Source organism: Leucopleurus acutus (assembly GCF_964270905.1).
Source record: "Leucopleurus acutus genome assembly, chromosome: 11".
Classification (NCBI taxonomy): Eukaryota; Metazoa; Chordata; class Mammalia; order Artiodactyla; family Delphinidae; genus Leucopleurus; species Leucopleurus acutus.
This window is the reverse complement of record NC_139152.1, coordinates 1,008,405-1,034,822: the sequence shown is the minus strand read 5'-3', so window position 1 is coordinate 1,034,822 and position 26,418 is coordinate 1,008,405. Positions and strand designations below refer to the sequence as shown.

General features: G+C 46.4%; 1 protein-coding gene across 1 annotated transcript; it reads left to right on the top strand.

The window, feature by feature from the left end:
• The first annotated feature begins 730 nt into the window (after nt 1–730).
• On the top strand, nt 731–25,969 carry USP18 (ubiquitin specific peptidase 18). The gene is made up of 11 exons (XM_082850610.1): nt 731–895; nt 8,916–9,023; nt 10,173–10,269; nt 11,740–11,885; nt 16,997–17,076; nt 17,339–17,485; nt 17,841–17,936; nt 18,372–18,539; nt 22,912–23,043; nt 23,508–23,557; nt 25,427–25,969. The coding sequence occupies exons 2-11, from the start codon at nt 9,020–9,022 to the stop codon at nt 25,470–25,472; spliced, it is 966 nt and encodes a 321-aa protein (XP_082706736.1). The 5' UTR covers nt 731–895; nt 8,916–9,019; the 3' UTR covers nt 25,473–25,969.
• The last annotated feature ends 449 nt before the right edge of the window (nt 25,970–26,418 follow it).

The window sequence follows — 26,418 nt, the reverse complement described above, 5'->3', positions numbered from 1 at the left end:
CAGGTTTAGAGTTTAGAAGCGAGCCTGGCGTTTCTCTGGGATCCAGTGTATGTTAGTTAGGTTCTAAGCAGCAAGAGGCAGTTCACTTTCTTTTCCCCAACTGCTCTGCGTCACAGCGGGTCCTCCCCTCCGAGCAGATACCCATGTGCGTATTTCATCGAATCTACAAGCCATCGATTTTAAGATACCCAATTTAAGAAATTATATTATGTCTTTAAAAAAGAAAAACATGCTGCCACGCGTACTACTAAATGCCAAACGATTGTAAGACGCCCCCTAATTACTACGAGGATCTTCAAATGTCGAAAGAATTGCTCATTCTAGGAGCCGCTGGGAAAGGGCATGTAACGCAAAGTGCGCGCACGTTTAAACGCGAAACCAGCTTCAGCTGCACTTGCTCGGTGCGCCGGGGCGAAACGCTGGGGTGCCCTTGAGGCGAAGCCTCGGTTGAGTTTCGCTTTCGGTTCGCAGGAAACGAAAGCTGGGCGGCACGGCGGGGCGGGGCGGGGCGCGGCGGGGCGGGGCCGTAGGCGGGGACATAGGTGCTGGCACAGAGGTGCCCGGCGCTTGGGGACAGAGGCGCGGGGACCGAGGTGGGGACATAGACGCAGGGACAGAGTCGCAGGGACAGACGCGGGGGCCGAGGTGGGGACAGAGGCGCGGAGGCAGGCGCGGAGGCAGGCGCGGGGACAGAGGCGCAGGGACTGAGGTGGGTACAGAGGTGCGGGGACAGACTTGGGGACCTAGACTTGGGGACCTAGGTGGGGACAGACGGGGCCCCGCTCACCCCGCCCGCAGCGCCCGCCACGCCGCTGCCTGGAGGTCCGGACGCGGTTGCTGAGTTTCTCCCTCATCCAACTTAGCAGCGCGGGTCTGACTCTTCGCTGCACCTGAGGCAAGTTTGGTGATACTTTTGGAGGCTTTCTTTCCAGGGAAGGCACAACGGGGCTGTGCTCAAATGCCACGTGGATAATTATGGGATTTTTGGGGGCTGAGCGAATTATAATAATGGTCTGTATTCGTTAATACGTATATTAGATCAGTGAAAATTTCCCACGCTGATATATTTATTTGGACTTTTTTTGCACGACTGTTTTTAATTAAAGAAGAAATTGCAAAATCCGCCTTCTACCGTCTCCCTCTTTTCCTGGAAGAAAGCTAAATTTAGACCTTTAAACCTAAAACTCTATTCTATGACCTCTGAAAAATCTGGGTTCAAAGTGTTTTGAAAACTAAAGCGGAGCCTTTAACTTCATGCTTTACAGTATTGAGGTAGTTATACTGTGAAATTGTTCAAAAAAGAGGCAAATATTTAAAACATATCCTTCTGGTGTTATATTGTGAGAGTGAGGCGGACGATTCAGGCCTAGACATCCAGGTGGTCTAATGTGCTCATACAAATCGGACTAATACAGGTGCACAGATCCATCTTGGTTTTTGGATCACTATCAAAGAACTGAAAAAAAAAAAAAGAAACCGCTTTTTGTATTTTCACTAAAAGAAATGTGTTGCATAGTTTGGGCACTTTTACACAATGATGAGCTTGCAAAGGGGAAAATGGGTTTCATCTGGAGTGTTCTAATCTGTGTGCCCGGCACATTACCATCACTTGAGAAACACACACGAATGATTAACAATGAGGTCTGAATCTGTCGTTGCCATGATGGGTTGGATTTAGAACACTGTGAGGCTTGTGTCATTGGCTCTTTTCCTGGGCTGGTGGTTTTTCTTCCTGTGCTGGCAAAGATGGTCTGATTTATGTTCTTCTGCCTTAAAACACCTTAAAAAGAGGCTGATTATGAGCAGCCCTGAGCGGGTCACGTGACCATTGCTGAAACAGTCACCTTGGGCCCTGAGTGGCCAGGCCTTTGAGCCAGACTGTGCGTGTGGGCTCCACCCAGTACTCATATTCTGAAAGTGGAGATAGTGTTTGTAAAGAAGAGGTGAGTATGCTACCAAAAGGTGGGGCACTGGGCTGGCAGAAATGACAGGCGTCCACTGGGGTCATTTTCAAGGTTGCGGTACATGTTGCCAAGTGGTCGTCCAGGCTGGCTGTGGCAGTGTCCACTCCCAGTAGCTGGCTGCTGCTGTGTACCCGGACTGAAAGATCTCTCTGCACAAGTAACACCAGGAGGTCTTCACTGGTGACCCCTTAAATGGAAATAAAGCAGCCGGGAGTCATGCACCTTTAGGGAGAGCAACGCTGGGACTGAACTGAAAACAGTCTTCATGAAATGACCTGAAGGTAGCTGGTCTGCAGTAAATCCTCTATGCCGGTGGCCAGTCCCCTGCAGCCTGAGCTTGGTCAGTGCTTGTCTAGAACAGCTTCTCAACCTTAATGCTTGCGTAGGTCACCTAGGAATCTCATCAAAAGGCAGATTCCAATCCTGCCTTTTTAACAAACTTCAGGTGATGCTGTTGCTGCAGGTCCAGAGACCTGCCTGCCTGCTTCCAAGATGCTGGACCAGTGGTTGCCAATATTTTAGCAGAACAAAAGAAAAAAATTGAGGACCCAGCTCCCCTTCAGATAAGAACTGAACTCTTAGTAGCCATTAATTGAGAAAACGCGCTGAAAACCTCTGCCTTCAGGAAAGCTTTTACACCTTTTGGCAGAACACTAAAGGGCTGGGTGTTCGACTCAGTGTTTGGTTACAGTCGAGGACATTTGCCCCTCACCTTTGCTTAAACGCACAGTAATTTCAGCACATCACTGGGACTGTAGACGGGAGGATCTTACAGCAGTTATCGCATGAGAAATATTTGGATTCTCAAGAAGACTTTTAGTGTGGTTACTTCAGTAGTTTCTAGTGAACAAACTGCAGGTGCTAAGTTCTGAAAACTACAGCATTAGGGCTTCCCCCGCCCCCAACCCCGTGGTCGTTACTGTCTTAGTAGCCCTTTAAACACATAGTATCTGCTACCCCATAGTGTTTGAACATCTCACATACGTACTTGACGAGACTATTCCAAAGTCTCTGATGAAGGATGATGAAACCGTCTCCCCATCTTTCTCCTCTGACCAGGATTTCTTGTTACATTCTTCTGTGCTGTAATTACCCTCCTGTACGCATACTGAAGGATGTGAACAAAACACTATATACAAGACAGTCTACATAACTTGTAGGTCCCCTAGTAAAGTAAAAACTTGGGGCTCCTTATTAAACAATTGTGAAGAATTTCAGGACTGCAACAGGAGAGCATTAAACCAAGCCGGGGTCTTCTGAGTGCAAGTCTGGGCAGCTACACAGGTTGTGTACTCACCAAGTCAGCCCTGACCAAGTGTGTGATTCCCAAACCATTCATAGCCTTCATCTTCTTTGTTCCACTGTTGATGACAACTGTATGGCGTTGACATTTAAAAAACTGGTTTTCCAGTCTATAAATATTTCTTCAATCAGACTTGCAAGGAGAGAATCGACCGAACTCACCATTAACCCACCGTTCTGTTTAAAAGAGGCTCTGGTTGTTTCTGCCTGTTCAGATGCCTGATATACATGATATAGAAGTAGCACATTTAAAACTATCACTTTTGTGTGTGTGTGTGTGTGTGTGTGCGCACAGCGGAATGTAATTCAGGAAAATTATTTTTAGGAATGTATTTTCCAGAGCAATGTTGTCCCTAGGATTCATAGTTTGGGTAACTGTCAAAAGTTGAGAGTTTTATTTCCAACTATTAAACTGAGTGACAATCTAAAGCCATCATTTGAACAACAGTTTTTAGCCTCCATAAGTAGACCAAACATTACAAAGAGCAGTGTGCTTGATTCACGTGTGTAGTCTGTGGTTTTTGAAGTTTGACTAGTGAGAACAAGCTGTGTTTTGGGTGCTTTGGTTCTTTTCAGATTTTTTATATTCTTTATCACACCTGGATTGAATGATGATTTAATTATTGATTTTTTTGTAGATATGTTTGGAGTTTTTCCTCCTCATGATAAGTGGTAAAGTTGATGTTCTGGTTTTAATTCATCTTCACAAGATGTGAAGAATTTGCAAAAAGGGTTTTTTTTCTTGAAAGACTCATGGCTTAATTGGGATTAATAATTAAAATTTAAATACAATTCTTAAAGATTATTTTGTTTAATATTATGAGAAGGCTGGCATACCAAACAATTTTGCAAAGTCTAACTCTGTTAGACTTGATACAGTCTAACTCTGTTATTCTCAGTTACTTTTAAAATTTAATAAAGTTGTAAGCCAAAAAAGATATAATATCCTCTATAAACTATTTAGCAAACTTACTCTCTCTTTACTATATGTATTAATTTCTTTTCCTTTTTTAAGATTTTAAAATAATTTTATGCATATAATGGCCCAGACCATTCACTGTTGCAGCATCTTTCTTTTGCAGTGAAAATTATGCTTTTATATCTCAACATACAAAGTACAATATATGAGATTTTCTACCCTAAGTTGTGTGGATCATTTGCAACTGGATATTCAGATATTAACAGTTAATCCAAGTGACCCCCCCCCCCTTTCTGTTACACTGGTCACATGGGGTGGTAACCAAAGTGATCACTTGATTGTGTACCAGCACAGGGACACCAGAAGGGGACTGAGGTGGACGTTTGGTGGATGGCCTTTCAAAGGCTGAGGCCAAGGAGCAGGTCTCAGATGAATAATAATAATAAAGTGAAGCCATGCTTTGGTACTTTTCTACTTCATCTGAAAAATGTACGTCTTCATACAACGTTTAGCATGCATTTGGATGCAATGCCACTATCATTAAGTGCTCTGGCAGTAGGTGGGAACGACTGGTCTTTCGGTATGATTCAGGGTTTTCGTTTTAGGTCTTTTATTATCTGTCCTTGGGTGTGTGCTCCTGTCTGTTTACTTGGTACCAGCCTTGGCAGTCTGTCTTCAGCCCACGTCCACCGGGACATTCCCATGTATCCACTAGGGGGCAGTGCCGACACTCCCATGCCTGGTTTGGCTTCTGCTTTTCTCACTGGAGAGAGAGATCTAAGGGCATCTGCCTCAAGGACTTCTCTAGTCAATTAAAACTGAGCTTGTTGGGGAAAGTCCTGGAAGTGATTTGTGGTTCAGATCTGTCAGCAGTTGAGTTAGCTGTGCCTTCACTGCTGGGCTGTGTGCGTGCTCTTTGCAGAGAATGACTCCACACCCGCATCAGACCATGTCTGTTTGCCTCAGACCACTGGCCTTGACTCCAAGTTCCAATTAATTAATTAACTAATTAATGATAAAATGAACACTTATGAAACCCTTCCCCCCAAACTAGAGCATTACTGGCGATTACATGCTCTCTACTTCTCTCATCCCTCTGCCTGCCCATTGGAGGTAATGACCTGGTCTTTTTAAAATATTTATTTATTTATTATTTATGTGGCTGCTCCGGGTCTTAGTTGCGGCAGGCGGGCTCCTTAGTTGCAACTCATGGGCTCCTTAGCTGCAGCATGCACGTGGGATCTAGTTCCCTGACCAGGGATTTAACCCGGGCCCCCTGCATTGGGAGCACAGAGTCGTAACCACTGTGCCACCAGGGAAGTCCTTGGCCTGGTCTTTTTGATCTTCATTATCCATTTAAAAATCTTTGTCACACATGCACGTTGATGCCTAAATAGCATAGTGTCTCATTTTCCTTGAGTTTGAATCTACAAAAAGAAATACTAGATATTATCTTCTAAGAATTGCCTTTTGACTCAACATTGTGTTTCTAAGATTCACCCTATTGTGACATGTTCACTCAGGTGCAACTGAGAAATATTATTTCATTGTATAAATTTATTACAGCTCATGTACCCACTCTTCTGACATTTGGGTCGAGCGCTTGGATTGTTTCCATGTTTTTGCTGCACAAACAGCACTGCTATGAACATTCTTGTTTATGTCTCCAGGGACACATGTAAGAATTTCTCTTTTGAATTTTTAGGTTGAAGTTAAGTGAATGTTTAACTTTACAAGATGATGCCACAAAAAAAAAAAAAAAAGATGATGCCACGTTGTTTTCCCAAGCGACTGTACCATTTTACACCCTCCCCTAGTAGTATATAAAAGACCCTATTTATCTACATCCCCTCCAACGGTTGGTTCCATCAGAATTCTTAACTGTTGCCAGTTGAATAGTGTAAAATGGTATCTCATTATGGTCAAGGTTTGCACTTCCCTGACCACTAGTGACCACTTACTTTTTATAAAAACTAAAATTCTGGAATGTCTACATTTTATTCCAGTCCTGGCTTGGGTTCACCTGTGCAGGTCTGCTCACAGCCCTTTGCACACTCTTCCCCACATGCTTCTCCCCCAGACCCCTGGGCTTTTTTTGCATAACACCTGCCCTGCCTCAAGGTGCCCCTTATTTTAAACCATACCCTTTCCTCTTTAATAAACTCAGATCCAGACTCACTTTTCCCACGAACCCTGCCCTCGTGAATATCAGTGAACTTAGGTCACTTCATTAAACCACTGAATCCTGACGGGCCTCTGAGCCACTGGCTAGAGTACAGACGGGGGCAGGTCATTTAGCTACGTATATTAAGAGCCTTAAACTTCGTACACTGTGACCTTGTAATTATATTTTTAAGAATATGTCCTAGGGCTTCCCTGGTGGCGCAGCGGTTAAGAATCCACCTGCCAATGCAGGGGACACGAGTTCGAGCCCTGGTCCAGGAAGATCCCACATGCCATGGAACAACTAAACCCGTGTGCCACAACTACTGAGCCTGCGCTCTAGAGCCCGCGAGCCATAACTACTGAGCCCGTGTGCCACAACTACTGAAGCCCGTGTGCCTAGAGCCTGTGCTCCGCAGCAAGAGAAGCCACCGCAGTGAGAAGCCCGTGCACCGCAGCGAAGAGTAGCCCAAGAGTAGCCCCTGCTCACCGCAACTAGAGAAAGCCCACGCTCAGCAACAAAGACCCAATGCAGCCAAAAATAAAAATATAAATAAATAAATTTATATAAAAAAAGAATATCTCCTAGATATTTAAAGACTTTTTTTGAAGTGGACCATTTTTAAAGTCCTTGCTGAATTTGTTGCAATATTGCTTCTGTTTTATGTTTTAGTTTTTTGGCTGCGAGGCATGTGGAATCTTAGCTCCCCGACCAGGGATCGAACCCGCACCCCCTGCATTGGAAGGCGAAGTCCTAACCACTGGACCGCCAGGGAGGCCCCTCTCCTAGACATTGATTTAGCGTCTGGTTGTATCTGAAGGCCACAGGTTTATTTGCACGGGGACAGAGGAGCAATTGAGGAAAGAGCGTGGGTTGTGCCCAAGCTTAGACCCGGGGGCAGGCCTGAGCCCTGGGGAGAGATGGCTTTCCGCAAAGCTGAAGAACTTGGTGAAATGAAAAGGCACGAGGCAGTAGGAGGACTGGGCTTGTATCCCACTTCCACGTGAAGGCCCTGCTTGTAGATATGAGGGAACCTTTGTGCATGGATTGCTGTGTCGGGCAGTGCCCTGCAGACACCAGTGGGCACTCCAGGGCAGGTAGGGACAGGGTATGGTGGTTGTGACCTCGCTCCAAAACACAAGAGACTCCTCCTGAGATTCCCACACACCTGGGGAGAATTCACAGGCTGAAGCCTGTGTTGCCAGGAAGACGTGGGTTCTGGTTAACATGACCTGGTTTATAGCTGCAGTTTTGTTGTGTCTATGACCTTTGGTTTGCCTGAGGAAAAATCACATAGGTAGAAAAAGGTTTTATACCTAAAAATGCTCACTGCAGTTTTTTTATAACTGCAAAAAATTGAAGACAGCCAGAATATCCTGCAATGTTCTGTTGCTGTATCAGGCGTCACTGTGACATGGTTGAAAATACACTGCTTTTTCCATTTCACATTATAACAAGGATATTCGATTACAGGCCTCTTTCAATTGCTTGTGACCATGCAAGGGAAAAAGGAGATAAGCCCAGGGCAGAAAAGAATGTGTCAGAAAGTTTGTGTATGTGAATATATACATATGGGCATGGTGTTTGGGTTCCCAACGACATTCGCCAGCCAGTCCTGGCTGAGTCTCGGCATTTCTTGGTGGAGCCCGTTGAGAAGTCTCTATACCCTGTGTGTGTGGGTTTTGTCTGAGAAAGCTCGATAGACTCAAGGCCCTGCCATTGATTTGCCCTCCTTTGACGGTGTAGTCCCAGCTGAGCTGTGTGTGGGGAAGGTCTGCTGGGGAACACCCTTGGGAACGACACCCAGAGGGTGAGCACAGCAAGGTGGGCAAACGGAGGACTTGAACTCCCAAAATTTGTGACAGAGGCTTCAGCCAATGCCAAGGGGAGCTCGGGGGCTGGGTGACCCTTCAGGCAGGTGGTAAGGCCCTTAGGCCCCCTCATCGCCCAGACTCTGGATAGGAACCAGGCCAGCTTTCTTCACTGGGGTGAATTCTGGAGGGGGCCTCAGCTGGGGGCCGTCTACCACCAACACCCGGTGGCCTGGGGAAGGGCTCCTGTTCTGCCGGAGTGTGAGTGGTCACCACCTCCCGCTACAGGCAGACATAGCTGTTCCCAGCCCCAGTTACTTGAACGGCCCTGTGTACAACACGCGTGGGTGTTCACAGCAGCCCCTTCCCCAGGAGCCAGGACGGGCTTCCTTGGGGCCAGCGTGTGGACAGCAAGGAGAGGGCTTTGAGCAGCCTTCAGGCAGTGGAGGGCCTGGGAGTGAGGAACAGGGAGACCCAGGTGTCTTGGTCTGGACCCCTTGGTGAATGTCGAACCATTTGCCAGAACAGAGGGCCCAGGGCAGAGGCTGGGGCCGTGGGTCCCAATGAGGACACAGTGGGAATGAGGGACCAAGGGGACGGAGTCTCACCGAGTTGTCGTTTCTCGCCCTAGAGCTTGGCGGGCCAGTCTCCCCAGACACTGATCTCCCCCCAAGCCTGGCTCTTGGGGATCAGAACTGATCACATGGATATGCTTCCCCTTCTCTCATCCTTTCCTCTGCGGTGTGTTTTCACAGAGGTCCGGCCAAGGCCGGCTCATGAGAGCTCTTCCTGGAAGTGAGGTCGCGCCGTCCTGAAGATGCCCTGCAGCTGCCGTCCGGGGGTCTTGGAGTGACTGCTGATGGGTATGGTTCCGGGTCCCTAGGCCGGTCTTGGCTGTCTCAGCGTTTCTCGGCAAAGCCCATTAGGAGAAGGACGGGAGCAGCACAGGGAGAGACACAGGGAGCCCCGAGCCCGGGCTCCCAATGGGCTGAGAACCCCAGTCTTCTCTCTTGACTGCGCAGAAGCGCTTTGCTCGTCCGCTGGGCCGTAGAGTTCTGTGGTTGATGATTGCTGCTCTTTGTGCCTCCACTTCTGCCTCTGTGAAATGGGGATGATTATGCTCCTGAGCCCATAGGATTGTTGGGAAGAATAATGAGGTTGTTGTGGAAGCTGCTTTAATCCTGTGCTTGGCATGTTGTGGCCCCCAGCCTTCCCCTGGGTGCTAGTGTGTCTGGTGACAAGGTGCTTCTGCTGATCGGGTTCCTGCTGACCATGGATTCTTACGTTCTTACTGCCCCAGCTCGTACACCAGAGCCCTTTCCCCGGGAGCTCTGAGATTAGTGGACTCCCTCCCTCTTAAATTACACACCTTGTGGGGTCTGCGGAGCCCAAGGTTGGGTGGGAAAGGGGAGGTTGGTTGCTAGTGGGTCAGAGAAATACTACCTTTTGGTTTTGTCACATCCTCATAAGTTCCTTGTGGTTTCCAGCCTCTCAAGGTGAGTTTAGATGAGGTGGATCTCCCCCAGAGCTTTCTTCTGATTCCCTTCCACCACCTGGTAGGGCCTGGGCAGGGGCCTTACCGCTGGGGCCCAGAGTAGATTGCCTGGGAGATGACTCTCGCCCCTGAGCCCATAGATGCCCACTGTGAGCCAGCTCTGTAGGGACAGCTTGGGTGGGCAGGGCCCCTAGTTCTCCCCAGTGCACTGTCTGTAAGGTTTCTCTTCCTTTGCTCTTACTGTTGCTTGGGTTATAAGTTTGACAACGAGTGATACACCTCCTTGTGGTCTCTCTTTTCCTAACGGACTGTTAAAACTTCTGCTGCTATTTCACTTTGCAGAGGCTCGTGTTTCTCTCTCCTTTCCAATTTGTTTCCAAGCTCCTTAGTGAATTCTTTGTGCCTCTGGGAGTACCTTATAGTGTTTCATGTCCTTAGGAGGGTCTGGAGGAGTGTTTGGTGTTTTTTGAATTCTGTGGCAGGGCTTCCCTCAGTATCTTCCCTCTGCTCTTCATAGGCCCGGTCGGTTTACACAACATTGGGCAGACCTGCTGCCTTAACTCCCTGATCCAGGTGTTCGTTATGAACGTGGAATTCACCAAGATACTGAAGAGGTAAGGCAATTGTTCAGGCAGATAAATGTGTATATTATTTTATGTTTTCAGTTATTCAGTTATTCACAGTGGTTTGGACTTTTAGAAGTCTACTTCCAAAAGCTAACAGAGAAAAGATCTTGCTCTGCACAATCTAGACGATATACTATAATCATCTAAGATGATTTTTTAAAAATGTAAATGCTGATCCCACCCCCAGATATTTGGTTCCACTTGGGGCCTAGGTGGGTGTCTAGGGTGAGGCCCAAGCATTCGTACTTTTCGGAAGATTCCCCAGGTGATTCTAAGGTGTAGCCAGACTGGCAGCCACTGACTTGGTTAAAAGGAAGTGGGGACCCTGCCAGTGTCTAATCAACGGGCAGGTCTATGAGTCTATTGATTTTTCTCAAGTGAAACACATCCACACTCACACAGTATACACATCCTGAGAACCCTTCTTTCTTTTTTTTTTAAAAATGATTAAACATTTATTTTATTTTATTTTTATTTATTTTTGGCTGTGCTGGGTCTTCGCTGCTGTGCGCGGGCTTTCTCTAGTTGCGGCGAGCGGGAGCTACTCTTCGCTGTGGTGTGCGGGCTTCTCGTTGCAGTGGCTTCTCTTGTGGCGGAGCACGGGCTCTAGGCGCACAGGCTTCAGTAATTGTGGTGTGCAGGGTCAGTAGTTGTGGCTTGCGGGCTTCAGAGCACAGGCTCAGTAGTTGTGGTGCACAGGCTTAGCTGCTCCGCGGCATGTGGGATCTTCCCGGCCAGGGCTCGAACCTGTGTCCCCTGCGTTGGCAGGCGGATTCTTAACCACTGTGCCACCAGGGAAGCCCGAGAACCCTTCTTTCTTCTCAACCTGTTCTGCAGAGACATGCTGAGACTCCGCCAGGACTGACAGGCAAATTTCCTTGGGAACGCAAGCACCACGCCCATATGTATGTGTTCACATACATAAACTTCATCACTCATTTTTTTCTGCCTTTTGCTTTCTCCTTTTCCCCTTCCATGGGCATGGGCAGTTGAGAGATGCCAGTGATTAAACAAACCATTGCCAAGATACACTGCCATTCCTTTATGTGTCCTTCCCAGGGCCTAGGTCATACTTGCTTTTGGCCTTTGGAGAACTTCAGGCTGGCCATTTTGCTGTAGGTGCAGGACCTACTGCACCTGCCGTTCGTTTTGGTGTGACTGCCATGCAGGGTGGGGAGAGGGGTGAGGCCACAGCTGTGCTGATTCCCCTCTTGAGAGGATACTCCCCTATAGCTGATTTGCTAACACGGTAGCTCTTCAACCTTGTCTATATGTCTAAATCATCTAGGAAACTTAAAAATCCTGGTAACTGGGCCCACCCCCAGAAATTCTGATGTAGTTAGTCTGCAGAGTGGCCTGGACGTGAGATTTTTGAAAGTTCTCCCATGTGATTGTGGTGTGCCCCCAGCACTGGGAACTGTGGGGACAGGGAGGTTCGTGGCTGTTCTCACTTGGCAGGATGACAGTGCCAAGGGGAGCTGCGGAGCAGAGGAGAAGTGTCCCTTTCCAGCTGCTCTTGCTGCTGGAGAAGATGCAGGACAGCCGGGAGAAAGCGGTGCGACCCATGGGGCTGGCCTACTGTCTCCAGATGTACAGTGTACCACGTAAGGCGGTCCTCCTCCAGGAGCTCAGGATCCTGGCCTGGTGCTCTAAGCGGGAGGGGAGTGCGAGGGGGAGGGGACGCGGGAGGGGGCAGCAGAGGAGAGGAGAGGAGAGGAGAGGAGGGGGACTGAGGCTCAGTGAGTGAACAGGAAGGAAACCCTTGTGTCGGAGGCACGTGTGTGGGTGCGAGATATCTTAAGGAACCCCCATCTTCCAGGTGCAGCACTGATGTTATCTATGCATGTATTACTTCCACACTCACCCTTTTTCTGCCTCCTGGTGGAGTAAGTAAGCCTAAGAGTCTCCTCAAAGCTGATTCAACTGCAGGCAAAGGATTCTAGGGAAACAGAATAAAGGATTCATAAGGAGAAACTGTGTTCTACAAAAGGAAACTCTTAAATAGCTTAGTTTTTTTTTTTAACAGCCTTAATGAAAGATACATCACATACTGTAAAATTCAGTCAATTAAAAATGTACAATTCAGAGGTTTTTAGTATTTCACAGAGTTGTGCAATTATCACCACAATCTAAATTTAGCAAATTTTCATCACCCCCCAAAGAAACCCCATACCCATTAGCAGTCATTCTCCTTTGTTTTCTTCTAGGTTTTATACTTTTAGCTCTTACATTAGATCCATGTTTCACTTAGAGCTAAATTTTGTGAATAGTGTGAGATAGGAGTCCAACTTCATTCTCCTGCATGTGGGCATCCAATCGTTCCAGCACCATTTGTTGAAAATACTACTCTTTTCCCACTGAATTGATTCAGTTTCTTTCCTTGTTACAACAAGCATCCTTTCATTTCAGCTTGACGAACTCCTCTCAGCTGTCCTTGTAAGGCAGGTCTAGTGGTGATGAGCTCTCAGTGTTTCTTTGCCTGGGAAAGCCTTTGTCTCTCCTTCATTTCTGAAGGACAGTGTTGCTGGGTACAGTTTTCTTTATCAGCAGTTTTCCCTTTCATCACTTGCCCTATCATCCCACCTTCCCATGGTCTGTAAGGTTTGTGCTGAGAAATGTGCTGATAGTCTTATGAGGGTTCCCTTGTAGGTGGTAAACTTCCTGTCTCTTGCTTTTAAGATCTCTCTTTGTCTTTGATTTTCGACAGTATTTTTGACAGTATTATGATGTGTCTTGGAGAACATCTGTTCAAAGGGAGTATGTTTGGGGACCAGTGAGCTTCATGAACTTCAATGTCTAAATCTCTTCCCAGATTTGGGAAGTTGCAGCCACTATTTCTTTAGATGAGTTTTCGGCCCCCTTTCCCCTCTCTTCTTCTGGGACTCCATTAAAGTGTAGGTTGTTTCTCTTAATGGAGTCCCATAGACTTTCTTCAATCCTTCTCAGTCTTTTTGCTCCTTTGACTGGACAGTTTCAAATGACCTGCCTTCTAGTTCACTGATTCCTTTTGCTTGGTCCAGTCTGCTTTTGAAGCTCTCTGTTGAATTTTTCAGTTCAATATTCTTTAGCTCCAAAATTGCCCTTTGGTTCTTTTTTATGTTCTCTATCTCTTTGTTGAACTTCTGTTTTTCTTGTATTGTTTTCCTGATTTATTTAAATTGTTAATCTGTGTTCTCTGGTAGCTCTCCGCGCATCTTTAGAACAATTATTTAGAATTATTTTTCAGACAATTTGGTATCTCCATTTCTTTGGTTTCAGTTACTGGAAGTTTACTGTTTTCTTTTGGTGGTATCATGTTTCCCTGATTGTCCATGATCCCTGTAGACTTGTGTAGGGACTTTGCTAAGAAGGACCTTCACCTGCAGCTGGGGTGTGCTGTGATCCAGGTGTAGTGGTGTGAGGCTTGTGGTGGCTCTGGTTCTGGGTGGGTGTGATATCTCATTGGCTCAGGCTGCTGGGGTCCACGACCTCGATTACTGTGCCATCCTTGGAGAGAGCTGCAGGGGGTCTGAAGTAGCTGCAAGGGCTGTGAGGTAGTATTTCATTGTAGTTTTCTTTTCTTTTTTTTTTTTTTTTTGTGGTACGCGGGCCTCTCACTGTTGTGGCCTCTCCCGTTGCGGAGCACAGGCTCCGGACGTGCAGGCTCAGCGGCCATGGCTCACGGGACCAGCCGCTCCGCGGCATGTGGGATCTTCCCGGATCGGGGCATGAACCCATGTCCCCTGCGTCGGCAGGTGGACTCTCAACCACTGCGCCACCAGGGAAGCCCTTCATTGTAGTTTTGATTTGTATTTCCCTAATGATTAGTGATGCTGGGCATCTTTTCATGTGCTTACTGCCATTTGAATGTCTTCTTTGGAAAAATATCTATTCCAGTTCTTTGCCCATTTTTGAATTGGGTTATTTTTGTTGTTGAGTTTAAAAGTTCTATGTATTCTGGATGTCAATCCTTTATCAGATATATGCTTTGCAAATATATTCTCTCATTCTGTGGGGTGCCTTTTTACTCTGGGGATACTGTCTTTTGATGCATACATTTAAAAAATTTTCATGAAGTTGAAGTTTTCTATGTTTTCTTTTGTTACCTGTGCCTTTGGTGTCACATCCAAGAAGTCATTGCCAAATCCAAGGTCGTGTGCTTTTGTCCTATGTGTTCTTCTAAGCATTTTATTGTTTAGGGTCTTACATTTAGGTCCTTGATCTGTTTCGAATTAATTTTTGTATATGCAGTTAGAAGCGTTCAACTTCATTTCTTTGCATGTGGATATCCAGTTTCCCCAGCATCATTTGTTGAAGAGACTATCCTTTCCCGACTGTATACTCTTGGCTCCCTTGTCAAAAATTATTGGACCATACATGTGAGGATTCATGTCTGGACTCTATTCTATTGCATCAATCTGTATGTCTGTCCTTATGCCAGTACCACACTGTTTTGCTTACTATAGCTGTGTAGTAAGTTTTGAAATGAGAAAGTGTGAGTCCTCTAGTTTGTTATTCTTTTTCAGAATTGTTTTGGCATTTTGGGGTCCCTTAAGATTCTATATGAATTTTATGATGAGTTTTTCTATTTCAGCAAATATCTTATTGGGAGTTTGTTAGGAATTGCATTGAATATGTAGATTGCTTTGGGTAGTATTGACTTTTAAATAATATTAAATATTCTAGTCCATGGAATGTGTTTCCATTTATTTATGACTTCTTTAGTTTCTTTCAGCAGTGTTTTGTAGTTTTCATAATACAAGTCTTTTACCAATTTGGTTAAGTTAATTCCTAAGTATTTTATTGTTTTTGAAGCTATTATAGATGGATTTGTCTGTGTTATTTCATTTTCAAATTGTTTATTATTCATGTATGTATAGAAATACAATTGACTTTTGTGTGTTGACTTTGTATCATGTTTTTAATTTCATTTATTAGATCTAAAAGCTTTGTTTTGTGGAGTCTTTTAACATATGAGATTATATCATCTGCAAACAGCGGTAATTTTACTTCTTCCTTTCCAGTTTGGATGCATTTTATTTCTTTTCTTATCTAATTGCTCTGGCTAGAACTTCCAGTACTGTGTTGAATAGAAGTGGTGAAAGCAGGCATCCTGCTTTTACAGAGACCTGCACTCCACTGTCCTAGTTGTATGTCACCTTTCTTTAGCTTTCCATAGCAGTTTGTACACCTGGGGAATTTTTCTCAGTCTTCTTCTTTTTTTTTTTTAAAATAAATTTATTTATTAATTTTTTTTTTTTTTTTTGGCTGAGTTGGGTCTTCGTTCCTGTGTGCGGGCTTTCTCTAGTTGCGGTGAGCGGGGGCTACTCTTCCTTGTGGTGCGCGGGCTTCTCATTGTGGTGGCTTCTCTTGTTGCGGAGCACGGGCTCTAGGCTTGCGGGCTTCAGTAGTTGTGGCACGTGGGCTCAGTAGTTGTGGCACACGTGTTTAGTTGCTCCACGGCATGTGGGATCTTCTTGGACCAGGGCTCGAACCCGTGTTCCCTGCATTGGCAGGTGGATTCTTAACCACCGCGCCACCAGGGAAGGCCCTAAATTCTTCTTTGAATTGTGAGTACATGGATACTTGCCTCCCACTAGACTATAGGTTTCTTGGGGATAGGAAATTTCTCTGGCCTCTGCAATGCCTTGCACGTAGCAGGTGTGAAGGAAGTTATGGGTTGGGCAAGCATCCCTGTATTTCTTAGATGAATTGGGACTTCTGGCTCTGGGATGGTCAGGTGTGGCAAGGTGGCTCTACGTGGCAAGCTGACGCGACTCCCTTTATGTCCTGTGTGGTGGACAGCCTTCTGAAAATAATTCCCTGGAGACTGCATCAGTGCAGCCTGCTACCAGGCTGCTTGTCTACAGTTTGGGATTATTAGCTTGGAATGTGGATTAATTAACCATTCAACTAATATGTAATGTTCACCTATTATGTGCCAGTTACTGAGCTGGTAAGGGAATTAGACTGACAGAGTATTTGCCTCCATGGAGCTGACAGTTTAGAGGAGAGACACAGGCCAAAACAAAATACAACCCCAAAACATTAAGTACAGATTGTGATAAGTATCATGGAGGAAATGGTGTTGAGATAGCAGATATGAATATTTAATACCTTTTCTTGCAACGTCTTTGCAACTCGGGAACATGGATTCATTCACCCCTGTGCACCGCTTGTAGCCTGATGTTCACGTGTGTAGGATTCATGGCTTATTCCTGCTTCCTCTCCGCTAGCACCTTCTATCACTGAGAAGGTTATTTCCCTTCTTGTTCTCCCGTACACCTTTGGGGAAGACCTGGGTCAGGTATTAGTGTTGGGAAACTGCTCAATTTTAAGGGGAGTGAATAAAGAAAATACGGAGAGGCATAGAGAAGTCAGTGGCCACAGGAGTCCAGTTGGAGGCTTGGCAGGGACATAGGAGAGAATCCACCACTGACTATTGGTTTTGTGTAGCTGGGTTCCCCAGCGGAGGCCAGCAGGGGTGGGTGGCAACTCAGAGGACAGAAGACTTGTGTGATGCAGTGGGGCTGGACTTTGAGTTTTAAAAGGAGTTCTCAAAATCAATACCAAGCTTATCTTTCATTTTTATGACCGAACATCCTGTGGAAACTTAGCCTGAAAGCGGGGAAAGGCAACGTGACGAGTGTTCGCATGCATCTAGGTAGCTGGGGCAGGCGGGCAGGACAGGTGTCCCTGGGTCCTCACCCTGGGCGTTACTTTTCTCTTTGGCCAGTGTTTGTCCAGCATGATGCTGCCCAGCTCTACCTCACAGTCTGGAACCTGATTAAAGACCAAATCACAGATGTGGACTTGGTAAGTCCTAGAACGAGAGAGCTCAGAAGGTGAGGATGCTGTCCGTGTGACGTGTAGAGAGGACTGAAAGGGGAAATGCATGTAAAATGCTTATCACGATTGCATAGTGCAGTTGCTGTGATTTCTCTACGCCTTTGTGAGCGAGCGGAGAGCGGCTGCCCTTCCGGAGCTGTGTGCGGTGGCTCCAGCGCTGGAGCTTGGCCGGACCTGCTTACTCGCGGCTTTCTCTGCACCTTCATCCTCCTCCCCCTCCCTTTTGCAGGTAGCGAGGCTGCAGACCCTCTATGCCATTCGCGTGAGGGAGTCCCTCGTTTGCCTTGAATGTACCATGGAGAGTGACAGAAGCAGCAGCATGCTGACCCTCCCCGTCTCTCTTTTCGACATGGATTCAAAGCCCCTGAAAACACTGGTGAGGGGTCCTTGTGGGGAGTTTTCTGTTCCCACACAGCCCAGAGCTTCTGGTGCCCCCTTCCTTCTTTAATCCACCCTTGGCTTTTAAAAAATCATTTCCGCTTCCTTTGCATGGCACTGGCTAAGTTCTCCTTTCATTTGCGGGGAAAAAACGTTTCTCCTCCTATAGCCCCTTATCCTCACTGCTTCCTCCAAAACGTAGGTCTTTCCTGAGACCCTGGCACATGTACCACGCTGGGCTGGATGTTAGGGGACCTGGGGAAAATGAGGAGAGAAGCTTAAGCTCATCGGCAGGGTGAGGGGTTGTACCCAGAAGGTAATAACCTTGCCTTTCCCTTGCTCCCCTGGGACAGGAGGACGCCCTCCGCTGTTTCTTCCAGCCCAGGGAGCTGTCCAGCGAGGACAAGTGCTTCTGTGGGAACTGTGAGAAGAAGACCTGCTGGAAGCAGGTACTTGCTCCCAAACCGGGTGCTTCTGGCCCGTCTGGGGTTCCCCTTGGGGGCCTCCCACTGAGGGAGGGAATCCCTTCAGGCTGGGGATCCTGGGGCTTGTGACTTCCAGGGCTGTGGGCACGCTCCTCGGACCCCATCACTGAGACGGAGGGGGGAAGGCACAAGAGCAGGTGCTGTTTTCCCCTCAGGGCCAGACTCCCCTGGGAGGGGAGCAGACCCCGTAGTTCCCCTGGGTTCCTGGGCGGAGCCCTGGGCTTCTTGAGCCTTCCGTGGGAGGCCCAGCAGATCCAGCAGGCGGGGCCCTTACCGTGTGATTCCATTCCGCTCCCTTCTTTTCTGGAAGAAGAACATACCGTCGGCCCTGGTGTTTCTCGGAATCGACCTGTTTCAAGTGCCTGGGACTCGTCTCCATGGTGACTTTGCTTTTTCCAGGTCTTGACACTGACCCACCTGCCCCAGACATTGACCATCCACCTCATGCGTTTCTCCAGCAAAAATCTGCGGACAGAAAAAATCTGCCACTCACTGTGTTTCCCCCAGAACTTGGATCTAAATAAGCTCCTTGAGATGGAGGGAGAGCCCTGCGCTGCTGAGGAGCAGGTGAAGGCCCCTCGTGTCCCTTCCACCCCCCACGTAAGACACCCCGTCCTTTGTCTTCCCTCCCCTGAGATGATTGGCATCAAGATCACCAGAGATGCATTTTGAGCATCCTTCTCTTCTCCGGTGGCCGAGCTCGGGACACAGAGGGAGGGACGCTCACCAACGGCTTGGTGTGATTCATAGAAACATATTCATACACTCGAGAAACACTTGTTTTTCAAAAAAGGAGTTTAGTGATGGGAACCCGAGTCTCTCGAATAACAGCGATGGGCTGTCAGCCTCACGTTGCCACCAACATTTGCTGTTGGCCGTTGCATTTCTTTTAAGATTCAAAAGACTTTATTTCTGATGATTGGATTTGTACTCATCTACCTCACAGCAATGAGGGAAGGAACCCATAAGTCAGAACCTTCCTTTTAAATAGGATGTGCAGTGCTTACGTAGCCACAGGTAACCACAGCACCCTGGGTTCTAAATAGAGCCCCAGCCTAACGTTCTACTTCCGGCAGCTTATGCTTACCTTGGGGATAATAAGAAAGCAGCCAGCACGTTGGGCCAAATTGATTCAGAGTCAAGTTGGATTCAATTGTCTTGAGCTAATGAATTGTTGGGAAATTCTGAGAAAAAAGTGACATAAATGTCTTTTCTCCATAGGTTTAAAATGCTACATTTATTCCCATACGTATGTGAGTCCATTTGTGGACTTTCTGTTTTGTTCCACCCCTGGGCGGTTTACTATCCATGCTCTAGAACCATGGTTTTTTAAAAATTGAGGCCTGACAGCGTGTTATAGTGGCTCCTTCCCTGTTCAGGGCATGTACATTTCATAGGATTCTCAGTTTCTTTCCTTCTAGTTTCCTTATTTCCACTTGCACAGCCTACCTAATGAAATATATCTTAAAATTTTTTTTCCTCTTGAAAAGACTTGTGAGGAATTATAGAATGAATCTCCACATCCACCAACGGCTTAAACAGTTATGTAACTCATGGCCACTCTTGCTTCACCTACACCCCATCCTCTTCTTTCTCCAAACCTCTACTGGATGATTTTGACGCAAATCCCAGACACCATACATGTCATTTGTAAGCATTTCATTATGTCTCTCTAAAGAATAAGCACTCTTTTTCTAAACAAGATCAAGTCCATCTTATGATTCTTTAATATCCTCTAATAGCCGGTAAATATTTGCATTTCCCTGACTGTCCTGTAAGTTGTTTGCTTCGTTTGAATCTAGAGCCAAATAAAGTCTACACTTGTATTTGCTTACCTTTGTTTCCTCCCTCCCTCCCCCTTGCCTTTCTTTCTTCTTCAGGTTAAGTTTCTTTGATGCTTCCCCTCCTTTTCTTTTCCTTGAAATTTATTTGCTTGAAGGTTTTTTTAAGTGTATATCCAGAATTGGCTGGCAGGTCTTATTTGACATACTCCTCTAGCCCTGGTATTTCTCGTGAACTGAGAGTTAGATCCAGAGATTGCCCCGCACTTTTTGCACAGCAAAGGAACCCATAAACAAGACAAAAAGACAACCCTCAGAATGGGAGAAAATATTTGTAAATGAAGCAACTGACAAAGGATTAATCTCTAAAATATACAAGCAGCTCATGCAGCTCAATATCAAAAAAAACCAACAACCCAATCCAAAAACGGGCAGAAGACCTAAATAGACATTTCTCCAAAGAAGACATACAGATGGCCAACAAACACATGAAAGGATGCTCAACACCACTAATCATTAGAGAAATGAAAATCAAAACCACAATGAGGTATCACCTCACACCAGTCAGAATGACCATCATCAAAAAATCTACAAACAACAAATGCTGGAGAGGGTATGGAGAAAAGGGAACCCTCTTGCACTGTTGGGAATGTAAATTGATACAGCCACTATGGAGAACTGTATGGAGGTTCCTTAAAAAGCTAAAAATAGAACTACCATATGACCCGGAAATCCCACTACTGGGCAGATAGCCTGAGAAAACCATAATTCAAAAAGAGTCATGTACCACAATGTTCACTGCAGCACTATTTACAATAGCCAGGACATGGAAGCAAGCTAAGTGTCCATCGACAGATGAATGGATAAAGAAGATGGGGCACATGTATACAATGGAATATTACTCAGCCATAAAAAGAAATGAAATTGACTTAGTTGTAGTGAGGTGGATGGACCTAGAGTCTTGTCATACAGAGTGAAGTAAGTCAGAAAGAGAAAAACAAATATCGTATGCTGACACATATATATGGAATCTAAAAAAAAAAAATAAGGTGCTGATGAACCTAGGGTCAGGACAGGAATAAAGAGTCAGACGTAGAGAATGGACTTGAGGACACGGGGAGGGGGAAGAGTAAGCTGGGATGAAGTGAGAGAGTGGCACTGACATATATACACACTACCAAATGTAAAACAGATAGCTAGTGGGAAGCAGCCGCATAGCACAGGGAGATCAGGTTGGTGCTTTGTGACCACCTAGAGGGGTGGGATAGGGAAGGTGGGAGGGAGATGCAAGAGGGAGGGGATATGGGGACATATGTTTACGTATAGCTGATTCACTTTGTTATACAGCAGCAACTAACACACCATTGTAAAGCAATTATACTGCAATAAAGATGTAAAAAAAAAATCCAGTGTAACATCCCCACGTGAGAATAGAGAATGATTTTAGCCCTCCCTTTTGGGGGACTAAGCTTCGTTTGTCCTACCCTCATCCTGTCCCCTTCACGATCTTGTTTCAAAGTGTCAGGTTAGAGATATTATTTGACTGTGTTGAGAAAACAAGTACAATTTTCCCAACTCATGTGGAGATCTTGCTCACAATCAGTGAAAACTCTCTCTCTTGCCACTGTTGTCTTTTCACAGAGAATTCTCTCATCTTGACTTGCTAAGATTTGAGGGAGTAGAAAGACTTACTGCCAAACCTAGTGAATACTTTTTGGTCTTTCCCTTACTTGATCTTTTTGTGATATTCTGTTATTGATCCTATTCTCCTTCAAAGTCTGCCTACTCTAGGCCTCTCTCCTGGGGTTTCTTTCTCCATTGCTGGATCCTTTCCTGCCCATTTTTATTGGTATTTAGTTTTAATTCCATTCCTTTTTCTTCCCATTTTTTGAATGTCATCTCATTAATTCTCATGGTTTCAATCACCTCAAACTGAAGACTTCCAGTCCCTGTCTCCTGCTCAGGTCTCACTCTTGACCTCCAAACAGTGTGTCCACCTCCTACTCAGTGCTGTCACACGGTCCCCAAATGCACTGTCTTCATCCCCGGACACCTCTGTTCCATGTGTGACCTTATAGCAGCAGCGTCTTCCTAATTTCCAAGCCAAAAATCTGGGGTTCATCCTTGTAGTGCCCCCTACTTGCTCCCCCACCACCATATCCATCAGTTGCAAAGGAACTTATTATTTTTCCTTAACTTTGCACAAATCTGTCCCCTCGTCTCTACGTTCACCCTCACTTCCTCAGTATAGGGGTCGAGAGCTTGGGCTTCGAAGCCGGGCAGGCCTGGGTTAAACTCCCGCCTCTTCTCTTTATGAGCTCTGACCCTTGAGTAAATTACTCTGCTCCCTGAGCTCAGATTCCACGTCTGCAAAGTAGGACTTATGCTGGCACCCAGTTTACAGGCTTGCTGTGGATGTTAAATGGAACAATGCATGGGAAGACTTGGCCAGGTGCTGGCAGTCAGCTAGTAATTGCTGTGTTAATAATGCTTATTATCGTTTACTGGCTGCTCCTGGGGGTAATGGCTGGGCTCTCAACACTTCTTCCTCATGCCATCGTGGTTCCCTAACTTGTCCCGTTGGCTCTGCCTCACTTGAACTCTCAGTCCGTTTTTCACACCACGTTATTTCAGTGTTTCTCAAACACAAATCCGATGATGTTGCTCCCCTGCGTAAAGCCTTCCGACGGCTCCCGCTGCTCGGGATAAAGTTCTGATTCCTGACTTGGCCTTTGTGGACGTTAATCCCATGGCTCCCAGCACCCCCAGCTGCATTTCCGGGTGTACTGTTCTGTTCCCACCGGGCCGCCACAGTTCCTGGTCCATACTCCATCACGCGTGTGCCATGATGACCCTTCAGGATCAGTTCAAGCACGTCTTCTCTGGGAGCTTTCCTCAGCAGGTCATTCCTTCTCCTTTTTGGGGCAAAAAGTGGTTCTTCCTAAATTTACCTCCAAATGCATCTGGTATATTACAGCTCTGGCATAATTAGCTGTGAGTCTTGAGGTCAAAGACGGTTTTCTAGTGCCCTGGAAGCACCAGTGCCTGGCAGAGAAAGGCACTGAATGAGCAAAGGCACGATGAAGTAGTTTCCTCCTCCTAGACGAGGGTCAGAAGAGGAGGGATGATGGGGCTCTCTTTGTCCTTGTGTCCTTCAGCGTGGGGGACAGTATGAACTCTTCGCTGTGATTGCCCATGTGGGGAAGGCTGACTTCGGTCACTACTGTGCTTATGTCCGGAGTTCTGTGAATGGAAAATGGTTCTGCTTCAACGACTCCAACGTTTGCTGGGTGAGAAACATCTTCCAGAATTGCCTCTTGCCCTGGATTCTGCACCTCTAATAAGTTCTGAGCCAGGACTAGATGGGCCCTCAAGGCCCAGACACGCTGTGGTCCTGTTCTCTCTGTGTGTGGCCTTTCGTGGGCTTTGAAGCCCTTTTCTGCATGGAGTCCCTGTCTGGTTTCCAGCGTTCTGCTACTCCACTTAGCTCAGTGTCTAGGTTTTTGGGATTCTAGGCTCAGTGCCCTGTAGCCTCGTGCTCTGGGGGAAGCTTACTGAAAGCAAGAAGAGTCAGAAAGAGTTAGAAAATCCTGGCTCATCAACACCAAGTTTAAACAGAGGGACAGTGTACTAAAGAAACTTCATACCCATGGCACCTGTCACTAGGTGATCCAGGTCATGGGCGTAACGGGGGTGGGTTTGTCTGGGTGAGTGAGGGAGGGCCGCTTCACCTTGTCTGTCTGTGTGCTTCCAGGTGTCCTGGGAAGATGTCCAGTGTACCTATGGAGATCACAGCTACCGCTGGTGAGAGAGCACTGGGGTGGTGGGGTCCCAACGCGCTCACACACCCTGAGCAGCATAGGGTGCTAGCTACTCTATGAAACACTCACGGACTCAGCTGCCACTCGCCTTTGGATGGCCCTCTGGTGAATACTGCTCAGCCTCATCTTTCAGTACCACCCACCACACTGCTCTTCCTGCAGTTTAGACTCCAACAGTACTGAAGTATAAGTGGCTCCCAAATATCACGCTGTGCATGGCTTTGCGTGGGCTGTTCCCGGCCTGTACTGCCTTTTCCTAATTTGTCACTGCGGCAACCCCCCTCTCATGCTTCAGTACTTCTGCTCGTGCCCACCTGCTCTGTAAAGGCTTCCCAGCAGCATCCAGGCAGGTTTGTAGGAGCTTCTCAGATGCTTTCCCTGCATTTGGAGCTCACCTCCTTTACAGCAAGGATCCCACTGCTCTGTAAGTGTTCGCCTACATAACATTCTTTCACATTAACCATGAACTTTTTGGAGGCAAGGATCACTCTTTTCCTCCTTCTTTGTCTGGTACAGTGGCTTGCATGTAGTAAATAACAATAACTAAATTGTTAAAAATCAATAACTACAGAGGGGAAGCTGGAGAGAAAAAAGCTGGGTGAAGGTAAAGCAGAGACTTTGTAAGTTTTTCCTGCTAAGCTTAGAGATGACATTGTACACTAAGCATGATGTGCAGGATGACCCCAGCTGCACACGTAGGCCTTCACTTGGAAACTAATGAATTAGGTGAAATTCGTGCTTGGAATCCTCCCCGCGTCCACCTTGTACCTTTCGTCTTCTCTTCCTTTTCTTCTAAGCATCTCCTTAGATGCCCACTCTTTGTCACCTTTTGGTTGTCAGTGATCCCCCATTATTATTATTTTTTAAAAAAATATTTATTTGGCTGCATGGGGTCTTAGTTGTGGCACGAGGGATTTTCATTGCAGCACACGGGCTTCTTTCTAGTTGCGGCATGCAGGCTCCAGAGCATGCGGGCTCAGCAGTTGCAGCGCGCAGGCTTAGTTGCCCTGCGGCATGCGGGATCTTAGTTATCTGACCAGGGATCGATCCCATGTCCCCTGCATTGGAAAGCGGATTTTTTTTTTAAATTAATTACTTTTATTTTTGGCTGCATTGGATCTTCCTTGCTGCCCATGGGCTTTCTCTAGTTGTGGCGAGCAGGGGCTACTCTTCATTGCGGTGCATGGACTTCTCATCGTGGTGACGTATCTTGTTTCGGAGCATGGGCTCTAGGCGTGCAGGCTTCAGTAGTTGTGGCACGCGGGCTCAGTAGTTGTGGTGCATGGGCTTAGTTGCTCCGTGGCACGTGGGATCTTCCCGGACCAGGGCTCAAAGCCATGTCCCCTGCACTGGCAGGCGGATTCTTAACCGCTGTGTGGAAGGTGGATTCTTAACTACTGGACCACCAGGGAGGTCCCGATAACCCATTATTTAGATCAGGATTTGGCAGACTTTCTCTGTAAAAGGCCAGAGAGTGAATGTTTCAGCCTCTGGGACACAAAGTCTCTGTCGCAACTCCTCAACTCTGCCTCTGCAGCACAAAAGCAGCCACAGATGATACGTGGGTGAATAAGCGTGGGTTTGTTCCAGTTATGTTTATTTGCAAAAACAGGGTTGGATATGGCTCACAGGCTCATAGTTTGTCAACCCCTGATTGAGACGTTAACTAGCAGCTTAATAATAGTTATTTTCCCAGGTCACCAGTTTTGTCCCCTCTAAGGTGATGGATATGAAGACTTGATCCAATAACCTGGAAAGTTTTCTGACGGGTGTCCTATCGTGAATTAATAATGTATTAATTAACTATGAATGTTTCATTTCTGTGACACTGTTGCAATTGTTTTCTTCCTAGGCGGGAAACTGCATATCTTCTGGTTTACATGAAGATTGAGTCCTAATGGATGTACCCTAAACCTTCAGAGACCTACAGAGTATCATTTTCCTTTTCTGTTCCTGGATCTGCAGACTCTTTTAAGATATTCTGCAGTGAGGAGAGGCACTGTTTTGAAATTGTTTAATTAAACTTTATTTATTATCAGTGGTGGTTATCAAAATACTTAACAGTGACACTGTGCAGGTTTGGATCAGTCAGAGTGGATACTTCCACCAGTGGACCCTGGCCCCATGGCTGCATCAGGTCTGGAGTACTCCTGCTGTACAAGGTGGTGGTCCTTCAGCTGGGAGATTGTGGAGCCCAGGGGCTCCCAGGGGAGTAGAAACCAGGCCAGCACTGGTAGCAGGGGGCAGTCAGGTGGCAAGGGGCAGTGGTAGGGAACTATTTCCATATTTTACAGCTAAGGTTACTGTACTGGTTGGTACTGACTGTATATCATTTCTGTTTATAATTTTAAAAATTTTAGAACCTGTATCAATTACATAAAACTCAAGTACTTTGTAATTGTTATTCATTTATTTGGCAAATATGTATTGATCACCTACTGTCCATGAGATGGTGTGCCAGACACAATAATGAATAAAGTTCTTTCTCTCAAAAGGAGTTTTTAGTTTAATGGGGGTTATACTAAGGGTTAATGCTACAGGAATTCAAAGGAAGGTGAAATTTCTCCTGTTTGGGGGCCATGGGAGAAGGCTGAAGGCTGAAATGGGGCTTAGAGTGAGGACAGTTAGTTTACAGGGAGAAGCATACCCAGTGGCATGCTTGAAAGGGCAAGGTTCAAGGTCCAAAGGTCATCCACACACCTGGATGGAAGGGAAGTGGGGCTCAGAATGTAGAAGGTCTTGATCTACCCTCAGAAGTTTGGGTTTAATTTAATAAGTAATGAGGAATTTCTTTTTTTTTGGAAAGGGTTCAAAAAGGAAAGGAACAGTTAGTGGTGTTTTCAT